This window comes from Onychostoma macrolepis, chromosome 16 (assembly GCF_012432095.1).
Source record: "Onychostoma macrolepis isolate SWU-2019 chromosome 16, ASM1243209v1, whole genome shotgun sequence".
NCBI lineage: Eukaryota > Metazoa > Chordata > Actinopteri > Cypriniformes > Cyprinidae > Onychostoma > Onychostoma macrolepis.
The window spans coordinates 26,024,489-26,051,671 of NC_081170.1; the positions used below are offsets into that span (position 1 = coordinate 26,024,489).

The 27,183-nt window shown below is 35.8% G+C and overlaps 2 protein-coding genes across 9 annotated transcripts in view; one reads left to right on the forward strand and one right to left on the reverse strand.

Moving 5' to 3' along the window:
• The window catches only part of dnah5 (dynein, axonemal, heavy chain 5), a 105,309-nt gene extending 99,614 nt beyond the window's left edge, over positions 1-5,695 (forward strand). For 2 of the 3 annotated variants that reach the window (XM_058746785.1, XM_058746786.1), the window contains exons 77-79: positions 415-567; positions 2,039-2,270; positions 3,849-5,695. In XM_058746785.1, the coding sequence (XP_058602768.1) occupies positions 415-567; positions 2,039-2,270; positions 3,849-4,000 (537 nt within the window). In that variant the 3' untranslated portion in view covers positions 4,001-5,695. Of the gene's footprint in view, positions 1-135; positions 568-2,038; positions 2,271-3,848 lie in introns of those variants that run through there. The other variant, XM_058746787.1, reaches the window with a different exon arrangement.
• Positions 5,696-5,877: 182 nt separating this feature from the next.
• The window catches only part of adcy2a (adenylate cyclase 2a), a 174,576-nt gene continuing 153,270 nt past the window's right edge, over positions 5,878-27,183 (reverse strand). The window contains exons 13-25 of one of the 6 annotated variants that reach the window (XM_058746794.1): positions 27,024-27,093; positions 26,724-26,821; positions 26,313-26,397; positions 17,228-17,365; positions 16,683-16,802; positions 14,137-14,321; positions 13,170-13,254; positions 12,301-12,459; positions 11,664-11,810; positions 11,291-11,398; positions 11,024-11,138; positions 7,071-7,195; positions 5,878-6,852 (exon numbers count right to left, since the gene is read on the reverse strand). In XM_058746794.1, coding sequence (XP_058602777.1) covers positions 6,700-6,852; positions 7,071-7,195; positions 11,024-11,138; positions 11,291-11,398; positions 11,664-11,810; positions 12,301-12,459; positions 13,170-13,254; positions 14,137-14,321; positions 16,683-16,802; positions 17,228-17,365; positions 26,313-26,397; positions 26,724-26,821; positions 27,024-27,093 — 1,588 coding nt within the window. In that variant the 3' untranslated portion in view covers positions 5,878-6,699. Of the gene's footprint in view, positions 6,853-7,070; positions 7,196-11,023; positions 11,139-11,290; positions 11,399-11,663; positions 11,811-12,300; positions 12,460-13,169; positions 13,255-14,136; positions 14,322-16,682; positions 16,803-17,227; positions 17,366-26,312; positions 26,398-26,723; positions 26,822-27,023; positions 27,094-27,183 lie in introns of those variants that run through there. The other 5 variants (XM_058746795.1, XM_058746793.1, XM_058746797.1 and 2 more) reach the window with 5 other exon arrangements.

Consider the following 27,183-nt stretch of genomic DNA (forward strand, 5'->3'; position numbering starts at 1 on the left):
AAGCAGAATGAAAACCCTGTCCTGTGTGTATTACTCTATCTTATCTTTGTTTGTATTAACTGTGCTTCCACTTAGGTGACTTTTTGTGTTTGTGTGTGTGTGTGTGTGTGTGTGTGTACTTGTTTTTCTATTCAGGTGGGGACTTAAACCTGAATACACACAGACTCATGGGGACTTGTGTCACGGTGGGGACCTAAATTGAGGTCCCCATGGGCAAACAAGCTAATAAATCACACAGAATTAAGTTTTTTGAAAATCTAAAAATGTAGAAAGTCTCCTGTAAGGGGTAGGTTTAGGTGTAGGATTGGTGTCGGGCAATAGCACATACAGTAAGTACAGTATAAAAACCATTACGCCTATGAATGTCCCCACAGGGATAGTGAAACAAGTGTGTGTGTGTGTGTGTGTATGCAGGCCTCCTGGGCTTCCACCACGTTGGGGTTTTGGTTTACAGAGTTGCTGGAGCGGAACCGACAGTTCCACTCTTGGATTTTTGAAGGACGACCCAACTGCTTTTGGATGACAGGCTTCTTCAACCCACAGGGGTTCCTGACAGCTATGAGACAGGTGGATAACTATCACACAAACACTTCTGCTAAACTTACACTTGTACTTGTTCCCCTCCTGATGTCTTGAGCTGATCAGATATGTTTCCCTTACCACAAAACCCATTTTAATTTTGCCCTTTGTGGGGTAGTTTTTAACCCTGTAAAGCTTGCTGCATCGTATTTGATACACAAATATCTAAGGCCTCTAAACTGTTGTCATGATCATGCCTTAAGCCCTCTGATTGATAGTTTATACTTTTTTTTTCAAGTAAAATACATTTTAGAGTAATTCTATAAACATTACATAATGGGACACTTGTGAAATCTGTTATGACTTTTATAAAGTAAATGTAAGAATAACTTTTATATTTTTGAATTTCAAGATAAACACTTGCCGGTCTGAAGCAGCTTAGGTTTACTTGAATATCCATAGTTTATTTTTTTAGAAAATCATGTTAAAATGTAAGTATCAAATGCTGATACTTACATTTTAACATCAAGCTTTTGTGGAAAATTTATTTGTCTCAATAATTCTCTCAACATTGCATTGCATTATATGTTTTGCCCCCAAAATAAAAACTACAGAGCTTTGGTTATAAAACTCAGCATTCAAATGCCATCTTAAGACATGTTATTTGGAGGTATAGAGTGACAGTTGATTTTAATATGCATTTAATGAAAGAAATATTGATTTACAAGTTATTAGAATTTTGTCTTAATTTCTGGTTATATAAATTACAGCAACTGCACCAAATTTTGTGCGTATTTATGCTCAATTTGAGCCTCTGAATAAAAACTGTTATTTCATATGTCAGGTTTCCAGGGTTAAAATGAATATTGATGAATCCTGTTTTTTTTTTTTTTTTTTTTTATGTTTTACACCAAATATGATATGTTATGGCAAACATCTGGGATAAATCTTCCCTAAACATACTCTATGAGTGGCAGATTACTCTCTATATCCATAATATCCCTAAAGGAATCAGTAATAGTGAGTTTAGAGGTCTTTTAGGCTGTGAGGGATCTGCTCAGTGGGACACGTTCTAGCTAATGCCTTGGGGGTAAACAGCTTGCACGAAACAGGATTCTTTTAATTAAAATTGGGCACCCGTCCTGTTTTCTGTTCTCAGCTGTGTTTCTGTGCCAACACCTGGAGCTTTGAGAATAAACTTAGGGAAAGAACCCAGATGCTTCATATCAGTCACAGCTAAAAATGCTTGTTTTTTTTCCAACACGGATCAGTTTATTGCTTTAATTGAGGGGCAAGAAGGCTAATTGAATTTGGTTTGAGCATTAAAACAACGAGAAGTTGATGTGAAATATATCATATTACTTATTATATTATATATTTTAATATTCATTTTATCCTATTCAAGTTTAAATATCTGTTATACTATATTATATTTCTGTAAATGGACATGAGATTTTTCATTTATTTTGAGTGATTTATTAAGTTACAGGCACTACATGTTAATCATTTAACTTGACAGGAGATCACTCGTGCTAACAAGGGGTGGGCGTTGGACCGCATGGTTCTGTGTAATGAAGTTACAAAATGGATGAAGGATGACGTCACGCAGCCTCCTGCAGAGGGGGTGTATGTTTATGGCCTCTACCTGGAAGGGGCTGGCTGGGACCGCAGGAACTGCAAGCTCATTGATTCAAAACCCAAAGTATTGTTTGAGATGATGCCTGTGGTCAGGATGTACGCAGAGAACAATGGTAAGATATATGTTTTTTTTTTTTTTTTTGCTGATTACACTTTGTTCCATACTTTTAAAAGTGCAAAGAAATAAAAATGCAAGGAAATAATGTGCTTCACAGGCAGTAACAGCAAACATTTGGTAATGAAAACATTTGAACGGAAACATTTTAAATAAAGGAACATACCAACAAAATGTCATTTAAAGCAGACAGACAGATAGCCTTCTGATGTTCCAGTAGAAATACATGACAAAGAAGAGATTAAAATAAAGAAAAAAAAGCATGTTCTTTTGGCACCATTTGTGGACCCAGGCTTATAGTTCAAAGACTGATTAATCTTCAATAAACAGTAGTTGGTTGAATAATGATCTTGGATACTCAGGTCAGAAAATCAATATTATGGCAAGTGCAGACTAACACCTAACCAGCCGCTATCGATATTTGGCTGAAATAGTAGTGTACGCTTAGAATGTTATTACAAATTCAGCTATTGTGTGACTGAATGCTTGATTTTATGCACCAGATAGTAATCAGCAGTTGATGCGGCCAAAACACATGAATTAAAAGCAGGATATCCATATGCAATACAGAGTATATTTGTGACCCTGGACCACAAAACCAGTCTCATGTCGCTGGGGTATATTTGTAGCAATAGCCAAAAATACATTGTTTGGGTCAAAATTATCGATTTTTCTTTTTCTAAATTTCTTACCGTAAATATAAAACTTCATTTTTGATTAGTAATATGCATTGCTAAGAACTTAATTTGGACAACTTTAAAGGCGATTTTCTCAATATTTAGATTTTTTTGCACCCTCAGAATCCAGATTTTCAAATAGTTGCATCTCGGCCAAATATTGTCCTATCCTAACAAAAAGGATAGCTTATTTATTCAGCTTTTAGATGATGTATAAATCACAATTTTGAAAAATTGACACTTAAGACTGGTTTTGTGGTCCAGGGTCACATTTTATTTATTTTGCAATATGCAAATAAGTTTAAATCAGGGTTTAGGAATGCAGAGTGTGAGATGTCATCTTACAAATACCCAGTATTGATTCTTAACTCCAAGTAAATTATGTAAAACATGAATAAATATTTTCTGTTATGTACTAAAATAATTTCTGCAGCCCAGTGAGTGTCATTTGCCTTTAGACAAAGTAAACAAAACAGGTTTAAGACAATATAAGAATGCACTTTAAATAAATGACATGGTAGTTTCACTTTTAGTTTAACTTTTCAGTGTTGGCAAATGGAGTATTAACTGGAGGGGTGCCAATAGGTGTGAAAAGTTATTTTATTTTATTTATTTGTTTGTTTTAGTGATTTAACTTTAATAAAAGGCTACATTTTATTAAAAGCTAAAAACATGGTTACCAAGTGTGCCAATATTTGTGGAGGCCACTGTATGTTACTTTCCGGGGGGGTTGAATTGTAATTTTTGCCTAAATTAATGTGATTTGGACTCATTTAAACTATGCAAGTAAGAATTTTGCCTTTTATACCTTTTTTTTTTTTTTCTTAACTTTTCAGTTAATAGTCTTTTTAGTAGAACCATGCAAAACCTAATTGCTGTATAACTGTATCTTTCCTAAGGTGTCAAAGATCCTCGCTTGTACTCATGTCCAATATATAAAAAGCCTGTTCGAACAGACCTGAACTACATTGCAGCTGTTGACCTGAGAACCAGTCACCCTCCAGAATACTGGATCCTGAGAGGAGTGGCCCTCCTGTGTGATGTCAAATAATCGTCTTTTAAAATGATTGTGTACAAATGTAGAAATTGCCTTTCTGATCTTTTTCTGTATTTTAACTGTTTACCCTGAACACTTGAATAAATACATATGCACCACTATCTGTAGCACGATACACAAGATCCTTCGGACCACAGCAAGAGCCTTGACTCTAAACCTGTAAATCCATCATAAATATTGTCGTCGTACATTGTCATATGCTTTTCTGAGTGCCTCTCAAGACCATCTGCTGGGTCTCGTCTTTAAATGCATGAACCTGTGGATTAAAGGCCAAATGTAAGCCTGCTGATTAACAGCCCAGCTGAAGCAGCATACTGTCCTACAGTAAACACTCTCAGGTGTACAAGTCAAGGTTTATCTGTCTGAACTGTGGAAGACATTCACCTCAGCCCGTTTTTAGCACCTCAGTAGAGACCATTTATTCTGAGATGCAGTTTAACATTTAAAATTAAATTCAGAATATGATTTTCAGATTCAGTTATTCTCCAACAGACATGGACATGAGTCGCCCAAAATTATTTTTGACAAATATCATCCTAGCACTGAAAAGAAAACATTGAGCAAGTTTGAGAACGCAGGACTGTACCACAAAGAGAAGCAAATTCAGGTTTTTGGTCAATGGATTGATTGCACATTGCCATAAAAGCTTCATCGAATTATTATTATAGATGTCACACTAACACCAAGACACAGCAGCATATAAATGCTAAGTACAAAAATACCAATACTACATTTTTAAAGTTTGAGAGATGTCACTGTGCTCAGATGATTAGTTCAAATTATTATGTCTTCATGGTACAGGCCCCAATAGAATACAGAAATGTAAGATTTTTTTTATTTATTTTTTTTAATAATTTGAATATTTATAAAGACAGTTTACAATTTGATTTCTTAAAATAAATGTTATTGTATATCTCTCATTTTATCATTTAAATTTGGTCATTTTTTATTGAAATTTGATTTAATTAAATGATCTTGTCAACATCTTGTGACTCAGGCCAGCACTGAGCCAATGAGGGTTTCAGTTGGTGCTCATGATGGAACATGGATAAATGTTGTGACTAATTTCTAAACTGAAAAAAGTAACTGTGCACAGTTTAGAAACAGAGACACAGCCACCCTAACTCTATAAAGCCTGCTGTATCATATTTGATGTGCGCATTTCTAACGTCTCTAAATTTTTCAACATTATCAAAAATTGGCTGAAAAACCTGTTGTACACAATCAACTGCATGCCTTCTGCCCTCTAATACTTTTTACTTTTTTTTTTTAAGTAAAAGACCTTTTAGTATAATTCTAAAAATATCCCCCTTTTGGTTGTGGTACACGTCTTTTTGTGAAACCTATTGCTGTAATTTTTATAAAGTAAATGTAAAAATAATAAAATATAATAACATAATGTTAGTAATATTTCAAGATGAACACACTGCACTGAAGCAACTTAGATTAATTGAATATCTGTAAATATTTTTTACAAATAAAAATCATGTTAAAATGTCAGTATCAAATATGATACATCAGGCTTTTGAGGAACATTTATTTGTACATTTCTCAATCGTCATTGTATTACATTTTGTTATATGTTTTGCCCTCAAAATAAAAAAACAAAACTACAGAGATTTGATCATATAAGGTTTTCTATAATAATAATAATAATAATAATAATAATAATAATAATAAATATTGAGTTAGTGCCGATAGCCTCATGGGCAGTGCGCCGACATATAGTGCCGTTGCGCTTTGGCTGACCCGAGTTTGAGTCCCGACTCGCAGACCTTTCCCAATCCTGTCCCCCCTCTCTCTCACACCTCGTTTCTTGTCAGTATATACTGTCTTATAAAGGCAAAAATTCTAAAAAAACAAAAAAAACAAATGTCAGACTTTACAGAGTTAAGTCCCCTTTCATTTGGCGAACTACAACTGAACAATTAATACATTAAGGCATAAACATAAAGTTCAGAAAAACTGAAAAACTTTTAGCCCATTATTTGTCCACTTGTGACAATAATGAAACAGAGAAAATATACAAACACCTCTCAGGACTTGATGACAGTGATCCAGTGCTCAAAGAAGGTGCACAGAGGTTGCAAAGAACAACTTGACAGTACACCTTATGTTCATGAAATGTGTAAAGGGAAAAAAGTATTTTCATTATGAATAAAAACATGAAACAGACATACAAACATAGAGTACTATATTGCATTCACAACTCTCATAGGGATGTCCCTACTGTACAAAGCTACATCTATATGCCCTTGGTGTAAATATGTGACACATCATGCACAGCATGTTAGTGACACGACACAGAAACATTTAAGTACTAGCATATTCCTGTAATTTGTATCTACAGCGTATCAAAAACTCTTAATGTCTTAAAAATAAAGATGCCCTCAGAAAGACAAGTACATATAAAGTTTAATGAAGTTTTTAAAAAAGAAAAAGAAAGAAAAACAAATGGCATTAAAACATCAAAACACTTTTTGTTATATTTGATTTTCTTACAAAATAATTGCTACCATACTTACAGTAGTACCCTGTGCACAAACCCTGCCTATGAGATACAGTAGAAATGGTATCACTTTCAATACATCCAATACTTCGTGCATCTAAAGACTAGGCGCAATTATTTACAAATGTCTCTTTTATTCCCGTTTGTGGATGTCTGCAGTTCATTGCATGTTTGTTGCTATGCTTCATGGCATTACATTCCCCTGGGATAAAGATCGGCTCATCTCAGTGTGGACGAAGTATGTTTTGAGCTCTCCTTTCCCTTTCACATTTATAATTCCTCTGCATGTGCACATATAGCCTAATGTCTGCAAGATACGACTCGTCTCTTCTGTAACCTGCAAACACACATGCACACAAAGGAATTAAATGGGTTAATGAGTCACCGCACTGCACGTTGTTCAAAGCATGAGCATTCTCCTAACTTGAATCCCACTGGTTTTACACACAGAGGGTTTCTTTAACTGTAATCAAACATCTATAAAAGGATTTGAGGCATTTAAAAAGATTAAAAACCAATAAAGAAGCAAACAACTCTTATTATAAACCTTCTTACCTGTATTTTTCCCAGCACTCCTGTGCTGTCCATTCTGCTTGCTACATTCACTGTGTTGCCCCAGATGTCATACTGGGGCTTCTGAGCTCCAATCACCCCAGCTATCACAGGTCCATGATTAATACCTGCAGATAGTGATATACAGATTATTGTAATATGCCAAATTTAATTCATGCTGTTTTTATATATATATATATATAGAGAGAGAGAGAGAGAGAGAGAGAGAGAGAGAGAATTTTGTGCTCAAAATTATTCATACCCTTGGTAAATATGATCAAAGGCGGCTATGAAAATAAATCTGTATCATTAATCCTTTTGATCTTTTATTTTAAAAATGTACCTACAGCGTATCAAAAACTCTTAATGTAGCCTTTCATTGGAGAATAAGAATTTAAAATGGGAGAGAAATCTCATTATGAAATAAATGTTTTTCTCTAATAAACATTGGCCACAGTTAATCATACCCTTTTATTCAATACTTTTTGCAACCTCCTTTTTCCAAGATATCAGCTCTGAGTCTTCACTTATAATGCTTGATAAGTTTGGAGAACATCTGACAAGAGATCAGAGACTATTCCTTCATCCAGAATCACTCCAGACCCTTTAGATTCCCAGCTCCATGTTGGTGCTTCTTCTCTTCAGTTCACTCATTTTCTATAGAGTTCAGGTCAGGGAACTGGGACGGACATAGCAGAAGCTTGGTTTTGTTCTCAGTGACCCATTTTCGTTTTGACTTTGATGTTTGTTTGTGGATCATTGTCCTGTTGGAGGATTCAACCACAGCCCATTGTAAGATATCTAGCATGGACAGTCAGTTTTTAATTTTTCATCTGTTGGTATTTGATAGAATCCTTGATGCCATGATGCCAACCAGATATCCAGGACCTCCAGCAGAAATATAGGCCCACAAAATTAAAGATACAGCAGCATATTTCATTGTACACATGGGATACGTTTTTATCCCTGTGTGCACCAAACCCATCTTGAGTGTTTGCTGTTAAAAAGCTCATTTTTTAGTTTCATCTGACCATAGAACCCAGTCCCGTTTGAAGTTCCAGTCGTGTCTGATAACTGCATATGCTGGAGTTTGTTTTTGGATGAAAGTGTTTTCTTTTCTAGAATTTTTCTTGAAACCCTCCTGAACAACATGTAGTGATGTAGGTGCTGTTTGATAATTTTTTTTGAGGCTTTCTGACCCCAAGACTCAACTGTTTTCTGCAATTCTTCAGCTGTGATAATTGGAGCGTCTTTGGCCTCTCAAACTATACCCCTCACCTTGCTTTAAGACAAAATAGACTCACGTCCTCTTCCAGGCAGATTTGTAACATTTTCTGTTGATTGGAAAATATTTAATTATTGCCCTAATGGTGGAAATGGGAATTTTTAATGCTTTAGCTCTTTTCTTACAGCCACTTTCTAATTTGTGAAACTTAACAATCTTTTGCTGCACAACAGAAATACATTCTTTGATTTGTCTCATTGTGATGGATGATTAAGGGAATTTGTCCTTTGTTTCCCCTCATATTTATATTCCTGTGAAACAGGAAGCCATGGCTGGATAATTTCATGTTCCTAGTCACCCTGGTGTGATAAAAAAATGCAAATATGAATGGGAATATACTTCAGAGACATTTAAATCATAAGAATTTTTTAGGGGTACCAATAATTGTGGCCATTGTGTACTAGAGAAAAATATTCATTTCATAATGTGATTTTCCCCCACTTTTATTTATTTTTTTTTTGCTTAAATTAAAGGTTCGATTTTCACAGCCTTCTTTGATACAGCCTTCTTTGATCATATTTACCATGGGCATGATCATTTTGAGCACAACTTATATATATATATATATATATATATATATACAGTGAGGAAAATAAGTATTTGAACACCCTGCTATTTTGCAAGTTCTCCCACTTAGAAATCATGGAGGGGTCTGAAATTGTCATCGTAGGTGCATGTCCACTGTGAGAGACATAATCTAAAAAAAAAAATCCAGAAATTACAATGTATGATTTTTTAACTATTTATTTGTATGATACAGCTGCAAATAAGTATTTGAACACCTGTCTATCAGCTAGAATTCTGACCCCCAAAGACCTGTTAGTCTGCCTTTAAAATGTCCACCTCCACTCGATTTATTATCCTAAATTAGATGCACCTGTTTGAGGTCGTTAGCTGCATAAAGACACCTGTCCACCCCATACAATCAGTAAGAATCCAACTACTAACATGGCCAAGACCAAAGAGCTGTCCAAAGACACTAGAGACAAAATTGTACACCTCCACAAGGCTGGAAAGTGCTACGGGGAAATTGCCAAGCAGCTTGGTGAAAAAAGGTCCACTGTTGGAGCAATCATTAGAAAATGGAAGAAGCTAAACATGACTGTCAATCTCCCTCGGACTGGGGCTCCATGCAAGATCTCACCTTGTGGGGTCTCAATGATCCTAAGAAAGGTGAGAAATCAGCCCAGAACTACACGGGAGGAGCTGGTCAATGACCTGAAAAGAGCTGGGACCACCGTTTCCAAGGTTACTGTTGGTAATACACTAAGACGTCATGGTTTGAAATCATGCATGGCACGGAAGGTTCCCCTGCTTAAACCAGCACATGTCCAGGCCCGACTTAAGTTTGCCAATGACCATTTGGATGATCCAGAGGAGTCATGGGAGAAAGGCATGTGGTCAGATGAGACCAAAATAGAACTTTTGGTCATAATTCCACTAAACGTGTTTGGAGGAAGAAGAATGATGAGTACCATCCCAAGAACACCATCCCTACTGTGAAGCATGGGGTGGTAGCATCATGCTTTGGGGTGTTTTTCTGCACATGGGACAGGGCGACTGCACTGTATTAAGGAGAGGATGACCGGGGCCATGTGTTGCGAGATTTTGGGAACAACCTCCTTCCCTCAGTTAGAGCATTGAAGATGGGTCGAGGCTGGGTCTTCCAACATGACAATGACCAAGCACACAGCCAGGATAACCAAGGAGTGGCTCTGTAAGAAGCATATCAAGGTTCTGGCGTGGCCTAGCCAGTCTCCAGACCTAAACCCAATAGAGAATCTTTGGAGGGAGCTCAAACTCCGTGTTTCTCAGCGACAGGCCAGAAACCTGACTGATCTAGAGAAGATCTGTGTGGAGGGGTGGACCAAAATCCCTCCTGCAGTGTGTGCAAACCTGGTGAAAAACTACAGGAAACGTTTGACCTCTGTAATTGCAAACAAAGGCTACTGTACCAAATATTAACATTGATTTTCTCAGGTGTTCAAATACTTATTTGAAGCTGTATCATACAAATAAATAGTTAAAAAATCATACATTGTGATTTCTGGATTTTTTTTTTTTGATTATGTCTCTCACAGTGGACATGCACCTACGATGACAATTTCAGACCCCTCCATGATTTTTAAGTGGGAGAACTTGCAAAATAGCAGGGTGTTCAAATACTTATTTTCCTCACTGTATATTATACACACATACATGTAATCAGATGGCAGTAAATAACATTTATTTGTATATATCTTAATGATACGGAAAATATTTGTTTAAATGTATCAGCTGAAAAAAGATACAGTGTTATTTGACTCTTGTACCATAATGCATGGTATAGTACTTCCATAAAGAGCCACTTAAAGAAACTTAGAAAAAGACACTTTAGGTTCCACTTAATTTTAAGGTGTCCTTGTTAAAGTGTAATTATACATTTAAGTACTGAGTAATATCAATTAACTACATGTACTTACTATATGGTTAGGATTAGGGTTTCTTGCATGTAATTATGCATAATTAATTATTATAATAGTAAGTATATGTAACATGTGTAACAAAGACACCTTAAAATAAAGTTATACACTGCATCACCGTATCATCTACATGAGCTGTTTATGCTTGGACCATGATGATCTTCGCTTGCGGCTATATACTGTATATAATCGTTTGAATTTTTACTCACCCACTCTGAGTTTGAAATCATTGAAGGAATGTTTATTGATGACATCAAGCTTCCCCACCAGTGCAAAGGCAAACTCCACCATGGTACCAATGTGCATGTACTGCCTGTCATGCTCCTATAAACACAAACAAATCTCTTTATTCAAAGGGTAGAGTTGGACCACCAAAATGTTACAAGAATCGAAATAAATGTTTTCAGTTAATAAAATAAATAAATAATATGATCTGCATAATTTCACAGACGACTGATTGCATACATTCCTGATACCTGTGTATATTCTGGTCCTGGTGTGGCATTAAGTCCAGTGGCTGCCATATATGTGCTTCCAATGGTCTTTATCTTCTCCACTCCACTAAACTTTGGCTTAGAGAGCAACTACACAGGAAAGACAACATAACCATAGCAGAGTTAACATCAAACAAACCATCAAACCTGCTTTGTGAAAAATGACTGCATCATGGTAATAACACTTCTTTTTGACATAATAAGATGAATTTCATGGGCGAATGCAATTCCATAGCAAGCAAGCAGAATTTGCACACTACAGTAAGTTCAAAGTACACTTCAATGGGATAAAATTTAAAGAGTAAAAAAGGAAACGACTTTTTTTCTAAAAGTACCTGAAGAAGCAATACGTTACCTCATCAAAGTCTGCAATGATTTCGTTGAGTAGTCTGAGGCACTCAAGACCCTCCTTGTTTACATCTGATTCTGTGTAGAACTCTTTGAAGTCCGGGATAGAAGCAAACATCACACACACCAGGTCATATGATTGGTGATACAGATCCTGTCATTCACAGAGGAAAAGGCAGCTCAGCCATAAATATCCAAGAACTGACTTTCAAAAAGACAGCATTACTTAAAAGTTATAATCTCAAAAGGTTTTTCTTCAAAGCTATAATTCAAACAGGAAAACAACTGTCAGTTGTCAAGCACTTCCAAGCATCTAAATTCAAGTTATTGTTATGTGCTTTTAACCTAATTTTAATCTCATCCTTCAAAGAGAAAATGTTTGTCTGTGCTAGTTAAGTATATATTTTTAGGTACGGAGAAAGCCAGTATTGTTGAGACGTATTAAGATATATTACAATTTTGTAGTGCAAGAGTCTCTTTTTTTCTGAATATACTGTATAACACAGCATTGTGGTAGCTTCGAAGTAGGGAAGCTCATTCTGTTTTCCCCATGTGAATTTGGGATGCATACCTCCTAATACAAACAGTATATAAATTGCAGTACAGGCTAGATCTTTAGTTGTTCTTTCCATATTCATTCTTACCTCGTTCTTCCAGTTCCTGGCCAGAAAGTGCTCTGCTACATGGGCTGGCAGAACGTTTTCCAACAGAACACGATTAAGATTCTCCATGGTTTCTATCTCCTCACATTCTTTCTTGAACTTGTTCTTCCACAGGAAATCCAACCTACAGTAATATTCATTCTGTTACAAGAGGACACAGAGGTAAAGAGACTGGAGGTCACATCGCTATTTCAGTTACAAACACGACAGAGCAAATCCATATAATAAAAGAAAGTCCTATTTTCATCACACAATATATATACGTACAAAGTACAAACACACAATGCTTTTTTTTTGCAGTTTCACTTCAAAGTTTGGGATATGAGTTGTTGTTGGTTTTTTTCTTGTTTTTTTCCCCCTCTTTTTCAAAGCCGCATTAGTTTGATAATAATAATAATAATAATAATTTCTTATGTGTTTTTACTGAAAACAGAAATCATTTATAACTGTGTAAGTGTCTTTATTGTCATTTTTTAACAATTTAATGTCATTGCTAAATAGAAGAATTAATTTCTTATATATACTGTATATATATATATATATATATATATATATATATATATATATATATATATATTTCAATTTAAAATTATAAAATATATTTTCATTTCAGATAAAATGAAAAGCTTTTATATTTCCAATTAATTGATAAAGCTTCTTTGTAAAATGTACTTAATGGATATCTATAACTATTTTATTACAGTAGTCCTTTCTGCTTTCACGGCAGCAATAGCATTTCTTCCTTCTGTGAACATGCACACATACAATATGCAAATAACATAATGATAACCGTCAGCTGTTTTAATCTATAAATGAGCAAATGTAACTCAGCTTTGAAAAAGAACACTCACCTGTCTAGCTAGAACAAGCAGAGTGACGAAGAATATAAAGAGAGATACAGAGCCCATAGTTTTCAAGTCTTTCAGAACTCCTGGCCTTGTTTTGATGAGATACAGAGAGAGAGAGAGATAAAACTGGTCAGCATCACTGTTTTTTGTAAAAAAAAAAAATCATGTCATCTGTAGCACAGGATGGCTAGCAGACCATGTCCACCCCAGCTGTCAATTAGCAAGAAGTGTCTGTGCTGGTTCAGTGATTTATTTTCAACATCCAGCTCTGATTTCTAGAACAAAATCTGTAATCCTCAGGAAACTGTTGAGCATGAAGCGAATCCAAATTTTCTTTTGTTGTGCTAGTTTTGGTCATAAATGAGCCAAATATGGCAGTTTTTGGATTACTGCATGAATTGCTTGACAAAAATCCTGTCATCATTTATGAATCTGATGGTTTAATGTATACACATCATGGTTACCTGTGATTACCATATCAGAGCAGATTTGACTAACTGCTGTACACCATAAGCATAATATACTAAATAAATATTTAACATTATACATATAGAGAACATACTACAATACTTAGCAAAAAGTATGTGGACACTCCCTTCTGCTTAATAGGGCCTTTAAATCCAGCAACAGTTTGTGGAGAGTTGTTTTCTGTTCCAGGGTGACCCGTGTGCACAAAGTGAGATCCTAAAGAAATGGTTTACCAAGTCTGGTGTGCACTTAAAAAAAAAAAAAAAAAAAAGTATAAAAGCATACACCTGAAACCCATTGAGCATTTAAATGCTGACTGCAAAATTATTTTGTCTGAAAATGTACGCAGCCATGTTCCAGTTGCCTTCCCAGAGGAATGTAAGTTGTTATATTTAGAAGTAAAGGAAGGACTGACTTTCTATTAATGTCAATGCCCAACCACATATTAGTGTACTGGTCCCTACATAATTCTGACCATATAGTATATATAACAAGTTCTCACCTATCCAGGATCTCTGTTTTGTAGAGGAATTTACTGTACTCGTCCAGCAGGGATGCGTGTGTTTGAAGTATGATGACACTGTAGAGCACCACGGCTGTTAGCATGATGAGCATCTTCAGCTCATAGTTGATCCTCAGAAACACTGAGCAGGAAATCAGGCCCAGAATGCAACTGTAGATAAAATACTAACGGCAGAAAAACACAGAAATCATATATTGTGTTGAGACTGTAAAAACCCACTTATGTTCTTACTAAACAAACTATATTTGAATCAATGGTGATAAGACATGGATCAAAAACAAAATCGGTCAGCTATTTTCTATAGACTAAAAAGCTATGCAACTTGTTAAACAGTAAACACTATGTGATACTTGTCTTGTCTTTCACTTGTCTTGTCTTTCACACTTGTGAAAACTGCCTTTTGACTCCTGTATACAGAATAACCAGTAAAAACATCTTTCCAATGTGTATGAAACAAAATTAAAGTAAAAAAAAAAACAAGATATTGTTGTATATTAGAAATATTTCAGCCTTGCGTAATTATGTAATTAAATCCCTGTTTGAAAAACTGGGTTAAACTGCATTAATCATGAAATCATAATCCAATAACAACATCATCCATGTTCATAAAGAAATCAGACGTGCAAACTGACCTTCACAATGAATAGTTTTCCATGACTTAGAAAAGTAGCTATTGATACATTGATGCTATACTGTATAAGTATATGCTCAAGAAACCTCTTTGGCTGAAATTTATTTATTAACAGTAATTCCACATGTTGGAAACAGGATTATTTTAACATTAAAATGTGAACTACCTCATTGCACAAAATCACAAATGAATGCCTTGTTGTTAATTGCCAGCTATTATAATTTCAGCAGAAAAAGAAATGTCCCATTTTCAGGATTCTGTATTTTGAATATAATTTTGTAAAAATTCGAATTTACATAATTTACACCTCATGAAATTAGAAATAAAAGCAGTTGAAAGTGAGAAGATGTTTCTGTTTTTGCCTAGTTTATAAATGAATGTTATTTCACATTACATACATACATACACAGCACCCCACATTGACAGAAAAACACAGAATTGTTGACATTTTTGCAGATTTATTAAAAAAGAAAAACTGAAATATCACATGGTCCTAAGTATTCAGACCCTTTGCTGTGACACTCATATATTTAACTCAGGTGCTGTCCATTTCTTCTGATCATCCTTGAGATGGTTCTGCACCTTCATTTGAGTCCAGCTGTGTTTGATTATACTGATTGGACTTGATTAGGAAAGCCACACACCTGTCTAAGGTTCCACTAAGGTTCCTAAGAGCACAGTGGCCTCCATAATCCTTAAATGGAAGACGTTTGGGACGACCAGAACCCTTCCTAGAGCTGGCCGTCCGTCCAAACTGAGCTATGGGGGGAGAAGAGCCTTGGTGACAGAGGTAAAGAAGAACCCAAGGATCACTGTGGCTGAGCTCCAGAGATGCAGTCGGGAGATGGGAGAAAGTTGTAGAAAGTCAACCATCACTGCAGCCCTCCACCAGTCGGGGCTTTATGGCAGAGTGGCCCGACGGAAGCCTCTCCTCAGTGCAAGACACATGAAAGCCTGCATGGAGTTTGCTAAAAAACACCTGAAGGACTCCAAGATGGTGAGAAATAAGATTCTCTGGTCTGATGAGACCAAGATAGAACTTTTTGGCCTTAATTCTAAGCGGTATGTGTGGAGAAAACCAGGCACTGCTCATCACCTGTCCAATACAGTCCCAACAGTGAAGCATGGTGGTGGCAGCATCATGCTGTGGGGGTGTTTTTCAGCTGCAGGGACAGGACGACTGGTTGCAATCGAGGGAAAGATGAATGCGGCCAAGTACAGGGATATCCTGGACGAAAACCACCTGGTTTACCTTCCAGCAAGACAATGACCCTAAGCACACAGCTAAAATAACGAAGGAGTGGCTTCACAACAACTCCGTGACTGTTCTTGAATGGCCCAGCCAGAGCCCTGACTGAAACCCAATTGAGCATCTCTGGAGAGACCTAAAAATGGCTGTCCACCAACGTTTACCATCCAACCTGACAGAACTGGAGAGGATCCCCAAATCCAGGTGTGAAAAACTTGTTGCATCTTTCCCAAAAAGACTCATGGCTGTATTAGATCAAAAGGGTGCTTCTACTAAATACTGAGCAAAGGGTCTGAATACTTAGGACCATGTGATATTTCAGTTTTTCTTTTTTAATAAATCTGCAAAAATGTCAACAATTCTGTGTTTTTCTGTCAATATGGGGTGCTGTGTGTACATTAATGAGGAAAAAAATGAACAAATGATTTTAGCAAATGGCTGCAATATAACAAAGAGTGAAAAATTTAAGGGGGTCTGAATACTTTCCGTACCCACTGTATAATGCTGGTCAAACGTCCAAGAAAGGACACATACTAGATGTTTCCACATTTACTCTTTGGATTTACAGTCTGAAGGTCCATCAGAAGAACATTTTGAATTTATTAAAAATGGCAAAAAAGACAAACAGCACTATAGTTAACTCACAGGAAGGTAGAATGTGTTGTTGTCCAGGTAAGATATGGGATGTCCATCAGGCTGAAGAAGAGTCTCATTTGATGCATTATAAACAGTATCTGTGGATGTCAGGTTGTCTTCTACAAAGAACTGCAAGAGATAATTAAAATGTTTTTTTTTTTGAAGAAATGCACAATAAAAAATACAGAAAGTGTTATCGATAGTTATCGCACAGCGACAGTTACATCAAGTAAGTTAAATCACAGCGACATGTTTTGTTCTTTAAATGATATAAACACGTACAATACAAGATTGAAATCAACAAATTTGTTTCATATTTGTTTACAAACAGTGACATATGCCACAAGTAGAATGGCCAAATCTTGAGGCCAAAAACAGCCCTCTGCAGCCAGGGCACAGATGGACACAAATCTCTGCCAAAAAACTCTGCAGTAACGCATGTCCCTAATGTAATGTGCGTGATCCAATTAGGGAGCATCTCAGTGTCTTATTTGTAAGACCATAAGCACAAAAGTATTCATATGAAATATCCTGGATCATTGTGGTTGACATACCATATTGAAGACAGCCATGATCAGGATGAGGGCTGTGGTTGCCATGGTGAGGGTGATGCGTGGCCAGGGCTTGTTGGCAATGATTCCCGAAGATCTAAGGATCCAGAGCCAAGATGCGGAGGCTGTCTTATCGCAATGCTATTGTTGGTCAACACGAATAAAAAATAAATAAATAAATACATGCATACATACATACATAAAAAAATGCATATAAAATCATTCAAATCTTTAATTCATAAAATTAAAGATGATCAGAAAGAATGTCTGAACTATAGGGGTGGCACGGTAGAGTGCGGACTGGTCCCTAGGCGCGATCCCTGAAAAAAGGTGTCCTTTCTCCAAGCAGGATGAGAATTAAGGCTCAGAAAGCATAGAGGACTGGCACTCACAAGGCTCATCCAGTCACTCAATGTTAAGCTTCTCAGTACATCCTTGAGCTCTGAACCCCTTCGATAGCATCTACTATGCTCAGTTTCTTTTCATTTATTTTGAACAGACAGTAGTGCAAATTTAAAAAAAATTCCATCTAGATGTGAAAATACAAAATATTATTACATGCTATATATATATAATTTTTTTTTGTTTTCATTGTGAGTGTACACAAATAAAAGCAGACCTTTATACAGTGATTATTAATAAGACAATAAGTGTTTAAAGTTGATTCTGCTGGTATAAGGAAAAAGTTGAAGTGATCGCGCAGGAGCGAGCACACACACACACACACACACAAACAAACAAAAAAACACACACATCAGTTCCAGCATTGCTAACTTGACAGCGCAGTTGGTACTTTATCAAAATAAAATACAGTGAGCCAAACATCAGCGCGCGCGCCTCTGTGTCACCGCTGGAACGCGACTGAAGTACAAAGCCTATCATTTAGGCTACAATAAATAATAGTTTAGCATTCAGATACGTTACATCGCAAATATGGAAATATTATGGAATATTTGGATTTGTGCGGAATGAGAGAGTTCGGATACTCGAGCACAAAGCTCCATTTAGCAAACAGTTGAGTGCGCAAACCTTTAAAGTATACTCCCTTGTCAGACTATGTGAGATATACGTTCAGAATAAGCACATGATCACCGTCTAGTGGGCTTTGTTTTCAAGTGTGCAACTCATGGCATTCGCTATTCTTCTGCTGGCGGTTATCAAACAGCGCTGCATTACTGCGGGCGCCCCCTTCTGGATTGGGGGTGAATTGCCTGTATTCGTCGTAAGACCTCATGCACCGAACCGAGACGCCCGTACCGTGACGGTTCGGGACGAATACCGTACCACCCCTACTGAACTAATTTGTCTTCAGTATAATTTGTTATTAGAAAATCATTTAAATACACAATGGAACACACATACACACATACACACATACATACATACATACATACATATATATATATATATATATATACACACACATACACACACACACACACACATTAGTGCAATACTGAATGATGTGGTTGGTTGGTTGGTTAGTTGGATGAATTGTATTATTGTGATATGCCTTGGGAAATCTGGATAACACATCCTCATCAGACTGTTATCACAAGGTCATGGTGGAGAATAAACACATGATTCACTTCATTTCACGCACCAGTTTTCTTTTCTTGTACATTGGGGAAATCTTACTGCAGTTGATGTTTTTCGGGAAATAATAAACAAAGCTACCTAAGAGCTATAACTATCACAGTATTGAACAAGCATAAGACCTTCCAAAATTTACACAATGAAATTGACGTCAGCACCAACATGTACAACATTAAACTCTAAACTCTGTTACCATCTGTTTCAAACTTCTTTATACTGTGAGAACAAAGATCAATTAGATTTTAATGTAAGATTGTCAGTGATTATTTTTTATCAATTTTTTTTTTTTTTTTTTACACACAACATCACAACATCCATTCAAAACAACAACAACAAAAAAAACAACAACAGACATATAATAAATACTTTAAAGAGTCCAGTCAAAAGGAAGAGAGAAACACTGCCAAGCATCAATAGTGAAGGGCTTGGCCCCATTAATTCTCTCTGTTGTACATTCACAAGTCACTATTTTCAGGAGGCTATGGATCCAATATGTTTTTCCACATATGTGGTGTAAACCAGTTCTGTATTATTGTCTTCTTCGCAGCTGTAAAACCAGCAAACAACATTCTCTTTTGTATTAAGCTTATACAGAGACCAGAATCATTATTAAGAAGACACAAACTTGGGTTAGCAAAGCAATCAATTTGTAGTAAGGAGGATAAAACCAGGATTACATGTGTCCATAGATTAATAACGATAGGACACTCCCAAAACATATGAAGAAAAGTACCTGATGATGCAGTATTACATATATAGCAGTTCAAATTTGGTTGTAGTTTCATTTTGAATCTTTTGTAAGGAGTGTAAGGAGAATGCTCTATGAATGACTTTGAAGTGAATAAGACGATGAGCCAAGTTTTTAGATGTTAAGCTGAGGTTAGACCTCAGCTTAACATCTAAAAACTTGGCTCATCCAGTCGACAGATAAATTTAGGTCAGATAATTCCCTATTCCAAATAGATTGAATAGAAAGGTTTTGTAATGCAATCAATAATTTTATTATATATTAAGGAAACAGATGGCCGACCAGAAGATGGTGCAATCCAATCCTGCATAGGATGAGAGGAGATGGGAGATGCCCAAGGAACTCCATACGCTTTGAGAGAAGAACGTAATTGAAGAAAGACAAAATATGCGGATGCTGATAAACAAAATTTGGTTCTTAATGTCTGAAATGAACAGAGGCCCTGGTTATCATATATCACAGCAAGTGTTCATGCCTAAAGAAGACCAAGAAGGTTGGACAAATGGACGATTTCCGCATACAAAATTACAAAATTTGAAGGGTCCTCCTATCAGACGTTCAACCGTTTTCCAGATTTGAATAGAATTAGCCACAACTGGACCAAATTTATAATTATCACCTTTTTTTCCTGTGCCAGTAAATAAAATATATTGGAGTCTATTTGGTTTAATCTTGTCAGCTTCAATCACTCTCCATGAAACTTTCAATTGAGGATTAATCCAATTATGAAGAGCCTTAAGCTGGAACGACCAATAATATAATTCAAAATTTGGTACAGACAGTCCTCCTGCGCGATTAGGATGTTGTAATGTGGTAAGTTTGATTCTGGGGCATTTATCATTCCAGATAAAATGAGAAATTATGGAGTTGATCTCCTTAAAGTAACCTGGAGGGGGAGAAAGCGGTAGCATAGAGAAAAGAAAGTTAAACCGAGGTAACAAATTCATCTTAACTGTGGATTCTTCCTTGAAGAGAGACTTTAAGATTCTTCTATCTTTGAATGTCATTTTTGACCTTAACTAGAATACTATTAAAATTGTCTCTGGCAATCTTATGGATGTTTTTATATATGGTAATGCCCAAATAGATGAAAGATTCCTTAATAGAGATAAATGAGGGAATAGAAGAATTAACTTTAACATTGTTAATTGGCATTAAAGCAGATTTGCTCCAATTTATTTTGTATCCTGATAAGCTACTAAAATGATCAAATTCCTTAATTATACTTGAGACTAAAACATCAAAGTGGTCTAAATAAAGAATAATATCATCAGCGCACAATGAAATACTATGATTATGACCATGAATCTTAATCGATACTTCAGATTTCATGATGGCAGGGAACGGGGGGGGAAATAATATTACCAGTCAAGACTTATGCTGCAGGTGAGTGGTATAATGTCTTAATCATAGAAATGAAATGTTCACCGAAGCCGAAACATTGCAGAACTGCCCACATATACTGTAGTTGCACTCTAGCCTGTCAAAGGCTTTTTCTGCATCAAGTGAAAAAACCACACAAGGGCTCAGATGAGAGTCTGCAAAGTCAAGAATATGAAAGAGTAGATGCATATTGTCAGACGCATTGCGCCCCTTGATAAAACCGGTTTGGTCCTCCTTGATCAAACTATGAATGACCTTCTCCATACGAGAAGCAAAAACTTTAGCATAGACTTTTAGAATGGATCTTTCCCTTTTTAAAGAAATAATGATATCAATGATGTTTTTTGATCTCTATGAAATACACCATGTTCAATTGCAAAATTAAATGAATTAAGCATAAGTGTCCCTACCAAATCCAAAATTTCTAAATATAATTCAGGGGGGAGACCATCTAGACCTGGTGATTTGCCCTTTTGAAGGCTTTTTAGAGAGATGTGGAGCTCCTCCAAACTTAATGGGGCCTCCAAAGATTCTTTATCCACCTGTGAGATCCGAGGCAATTCCAATTTATCTAAATACTGCTTACAAATTGGTTCATCAAAATATGTTTCGGCTTTATACAGATTTGTGTAAAAACCTTTAAATATGTCTTTAATTGCTGATTAAAATCATCTGATAAAATCATCGGACCTGACCATCCGATGATTTTATTGCGCTAATATATGCCTTAGACTCACATTCTTTCAGCCTAAGGGCCAATAGGTGGCTAGGTCTCTCTGATTCGAAATAATATTTTTTCTTAGTCCTATGTAAGATAAATTCTGCCTTTGAGTGTGAAAGTAAATCATATTCTTCCTTTAAAGAGGACAGCTGTGTAGCCTGTTGCTCAGTAAAATGTTGTTTTTGTAGGTTTTGTAATGATTGGATTTTATTTTCTAATTGTGTAAACTGGTGAGTTTTTGCTGTGGCAAGAGTAGTAGAGAAAGATATACAGAATCCTCGTATGGCACACTTGGTCGTTTCCCACAGTATTTGAGGATCCACATCAGAGGGCATATTAATTTCAAGAAATTCATTTATATAGTCTTTTAGAGAAGTAATGAAAGTCTGATTACTTAATAATGACATGTTAAAGCGCCATCTAGGGGATTTGGCTTTAATATCGGAAAGAGGAATATTGCACAACACAGCAGAATGATCAGATAATAAAATTGGTAATATAGAGATGGAGGAATTAGACGAAATTAAAGATGGGCTGAGAAATATGTAGTCTATCCTAGAGAAAGTCGTATGTCTATTAGAAAAAAAAGTGAAGTCCTTAGATTTAGTATTCTGAATTCTCCAAAGATCGATTAAGTTGAGCTCAGTGATAAATTTATTCAGTAATTTACAAGATGGATTGACTGTTGTATCAGATTGAGATTTATCCAAAGCAGGATTTACAACAGCATTAAAATCACCACCACCACTAATTGGCAATCAGTCTGCTCAAGTAGAGTTTTGGAAATATTTGTAAAGAATGCACTGTCTGCCTCATTCGGATCGTAAATAGAGACCAATGTTAACCTATTATGTATTTTGCAACGGATAAAAACAAATCTACCCTCTTCATCACTTACGGTATGTTAAATTGTTAAATGTAACTTCCTGTTAACAAGGATAAGCACCCCCTTAGTTTTATTAAGAGCGCAGGAGAAGGCTGCCAATTTATAATATTTATTCTGGAAACGTGCCACGTCAGATTGTTTTAAATGTGTCTCTTGTATCAGTGCACAGGAAATCGATTTACGGTGTAAATATTCTAATACACGAGTACGTTTCACAGCAGAATTTAGGCCATTTACATTCAATGATAAAATATTTAGAGTATGCATTGAATATTCATAATCCCAAAATTGTATTCAGTAAATGAAGAAAAGCAAAAGCACTCCCATTCTGCAAGTAACATGTAAACACTGGTGTGCATTCTAGATACCAAACCACCCAGATGAAAAATCCTTTTAGAAATAAGGTAAAATAAATAAAAGTCTGTTGTAAAAAATAAAAGCAACACAGAAACAGGAACAACAAACAACTATAAACAAGAAACAACTCAGACCGCACATTACAGAGAATGTAGGTCTGATTGAGCAACAAAAAATGGTGATGATACGTGACCGGTCCACTTCAACACAAGACATGTCCCCAAAAGGCCCACATAGTCCGAAAATTATTGCAATTAAACCTACTCTCCAAAACCCCTCCAAAAAAAAAAAAAAAAAGGTTGTTAGTCTTACCAGTAAAGAGACCGTTGTGCCGGATAAATATGAACAGTATCCCAGGAGGAGAGAAAGAGAGAGGGAAAAAAAATAAATAAATAAGAGATTCAACAAGTGTCCATGTCCACCTTGTTATTATGCTCTCCTGGGCAGCTGGAATCGCCTCCATCCCAGTCATTAAGTTCTTCTCGCTGGGCCGAAGAGATGGAGATGGTGGCCGCTGTTTTCCCATTGCTTTGTAGAGTTGCAGCATAGGTCTTCTTCTGTGACAGTGAGCTGATAAAATCCTCCGCTTTCTGAGGAGAGTCGAACATCATCTGTTCACCTTTGTGTCATAGTTTAATTACCGCCAGATAGGTGAGAAAGGGCTGGAGACCAAGTGCTGTCATCTTCTTCAAGGCTGGATTAAAACTCTTTCTCTTGTTGTGGCTGGACTAAAGTCGGGAAAAGTTGGGAAACCGTTATTTCTCCTGCTCCTATCCTCAATGTCCATCATCTTCTCAGTGAGTTGCTCCAGCTGATTTCTTAAGTCTGTGACTGTCCTCCTATCCTCACATGCAGCTGCTTGAACGGAATCGACCCGGTCACGTGTCTGCTTTGCCGCGCTAGCTAGTCCCTCAAGCTCCGCTCTTATCTCTTTAACAGAATTGTTGGTCGCTTGTATGTCCACATGTGGGTCATGCAATGCTGGGGTCAGTACAGAGTCTACCGCATCTTACTGTCGAGGCCATAACCGAATCCAAAGTACTTTGCTGCTCTTTAAGTGCTAGCTTGATACCGTTAGCGATAGCACCATCGAGATCCTCTCTGGAGATGGTGGAATCTTTGAATTTTTTCTTTATTGGCAATTGCTCAATCTCTCTTTTCCGATCGTCTTTGACTGTTGAAGTACTCATGATGGGTCAAATGCAGAGTGGTTCGAAATTTACTGACAGGATTATACAGTATTTGACAGAGTCAGCAAAGCGAAGGACTACGCGTGCATCGCTGTCGAAGGGCCACGTGATCTCGATTGTCAGTGATTATGTAAGATATATAAAGCATATATTGTGTCTAGATTCTTTCATTTAGTCCTTGCACTACAAACAGATGAGGAAGTTACCAATGACATCTATTTGTAGATTTGTATTTGGGTTGTGACTGAAATATGGGTAGGCGATTAGTTTTCTTGGATACTGTGTTAAATTAATGATCCATACAAGCATGAGAAGCCTGGATCATAAAATAAATGTATTTATCAAGTTTTAAAAGGGAGGAGAAAATGCTTCCCATATATTTTCTTCTTCACTAAAGGTAGTAAGTCCAAGCAAATTTATTTAAGGTTGAAAGAATATAAAATTAAAAACTCCATTAAACACAGTTTACATATATGTCCAAAGTGAAATAGGGGCGAAACCAGTTGAGAACCACTGCACTTCCCTTTGTGAAAAAGACGTGTGTTTGGTTCACTTGATTTTTTCATGGCCATGACATATTAGCCTGTGGGATTATTTGTCATTAAAATATGTTGTGGCCACAAGATGTTAAATTGTCGGAACATCATAGCATGTCGAGGGCATGACCTACGTACATTAACTAGTGGCCACGATATCATTTTGTCGAGGTAATGGCAATGGCTTATGTCATGGCTACGCAATATACAGTATAGACAGGATTCAAATGAAGTTTATTGCCAATAAATGCCAAAAGATTATGTACATAATATAGGCCTACAAGAAAACATTTTCACCCATCTCACCCTAATTTCTAAATCCATTATTATTATTATTACTATTACTATTATTATTATTATTATTATTATTATTATTATTATTATTATATTAATTGTTATGTCACCTTCATTTCATATTTCTCTTTATCTAATTGACATTCGGCATTATTAGGTTACTTAAAGTTGTAAAGTAAAATAACAATTTGTTCATTTTTAAAATAATTTTTTATTTTGGATCTTAAATATTAGGCTATATTAGTAAGTAAAATTATAAATATGTAGCAGTTTTGTTGAGGAATTAATTATCACACTCCCACAAATTAATATCTTGTGGCTATGACATAGTATCATGTTCCTACTAGTTACAATGTCGTGTCCATGACAAAATTAAGTGAGCCAAATATGTCCTCTCTAGGTCACTGACACAATCTTAAAAGTATATTTTTATATAAAAAAATATACTGTTTCTTGACACACATAAGAATGGCACTTTGCAATAATGACAAATTAAAAGTTTACTTTAAAGTACATTTTAAATCATTGTTTAAATAATATTTTGTCATGCTTTAAAGAAATACACTTATTTTGACTAACAGACTAAAGCACATGTGAAGTACAGGTTTACAATTTTATCTCTTTTTTATTACATTTAATGTTATTATATTGTAAATTTACTAAATTGCAACTTTATCTTTACAAATATTTGATTATTTAACATTTAAATACATGACATACAAGTATAAATGACATAAGACAGCAGAAGTCATTATGAAATTACATAAAGATGGGTCAGAAAGCTCTCTTAAGTTCAACTAATTGCATTTAATACTAAATTGAACTATACTACAGTTTCATTTAACTGTAAACAACCACTGCAGTGTTCAAAACCATTGCATTCAGCTTGCACTTCAATTAATTTTTTATTATAATAAGTATTATTTTTAAAAGTATACTGAAGTGTACTTCTTTTTCTCAAGTGTACCAAATGCCCCAAACAACAGCAGACATATGTGTTTCTTACAAAAAGATTTAACTATAAGTAAACAAGAATCTAGTAAACATCTAGATTTCACTGTAAGTAAACAAGAATCTAGTTATCTAAAGTAAACAAGTTTGCCTGACGAAGACCTTAGGGTCAAAACGCTGTGTTTATTTTAATAAAACAGCAGGTGCAGTGTGCCGATTCTTGTTTACTTATAGTGAAGTGCTTCATTTGATTGAGCACCTGCCAAAAATTTCTGGATGTGCACATATTATATTTTTTTTTTCTCCCAAAAAGAACAATCAGCACTCATAATGTAATGTACATTGTGTTAAACGAATGATTGGGTTTTGCTAAAACAGTGTTAAAATAATTTTTTCAAACAATCACTAGATTCCATTGGTACTTACCAAGAAATGTCCAATGAAGCAAATGAGCAGAATCACAGACAGAATTAAGAAAGACATTCCAAATGATATTCCCAATATTGCAGTTCTGAAATAGACAGAAAACGCATGGAGTCTAAAATCACAAATGGAAGAAAGTGAGAACAGGTGCTCTCGCTCACAAATTCATCCTGGCATCTCTAACTGTAATTCAACAAATTCATCCTGACAGCTCCAGTTCACTACAGTGAAGACTTAAATAAAGACCTTTTGTAACAGAAATTAACATAAGTCAGTAGAAATGAAGAATTCTACAGTATGTTAAACAAAATATTTCTATGCATTTGGATACAGATTGCATTCTTTAAACCCTTCATTGACATTTCCTAAGTTGTCATGCATTGTGAAACAGGTGGAGAATATGAACAAACTTACTTTGGCAGAACCAGGATCTGCACAATGAAAATGCAGAAGAATATCAAGCAGGCACAGGTGACGTAATATTTGAAGGCCGGCAGGGTCGTTGCTCTATACTGCAGGGAAAGGACACACTTTTCTCATACAGAATCTAACAATTTGGTACTTTTTTAATTTGGTTGACTGATTTGTCTCATTCTGTCTTATCATGGATGACAAACAGGTTTATGTTTCAATTATTGATATGGTGATGTATTATTAAAAAACTATGGATGACTCTACTTCAGATTAACAAACTAACAAAGTAGCAGTGCTTACCTCTTTTTCCAATGTTTTATTGTGGAAAAACAAAGATATTCTCTGAATGTCTTCTGATTTGAGCCATTGTCTATGTAAATAAAAATACACATATAAAACCTACCAACAAAGAACTGGGACATTAAACACCATGGGAAAATAAAGCAGAGATATGAGATGA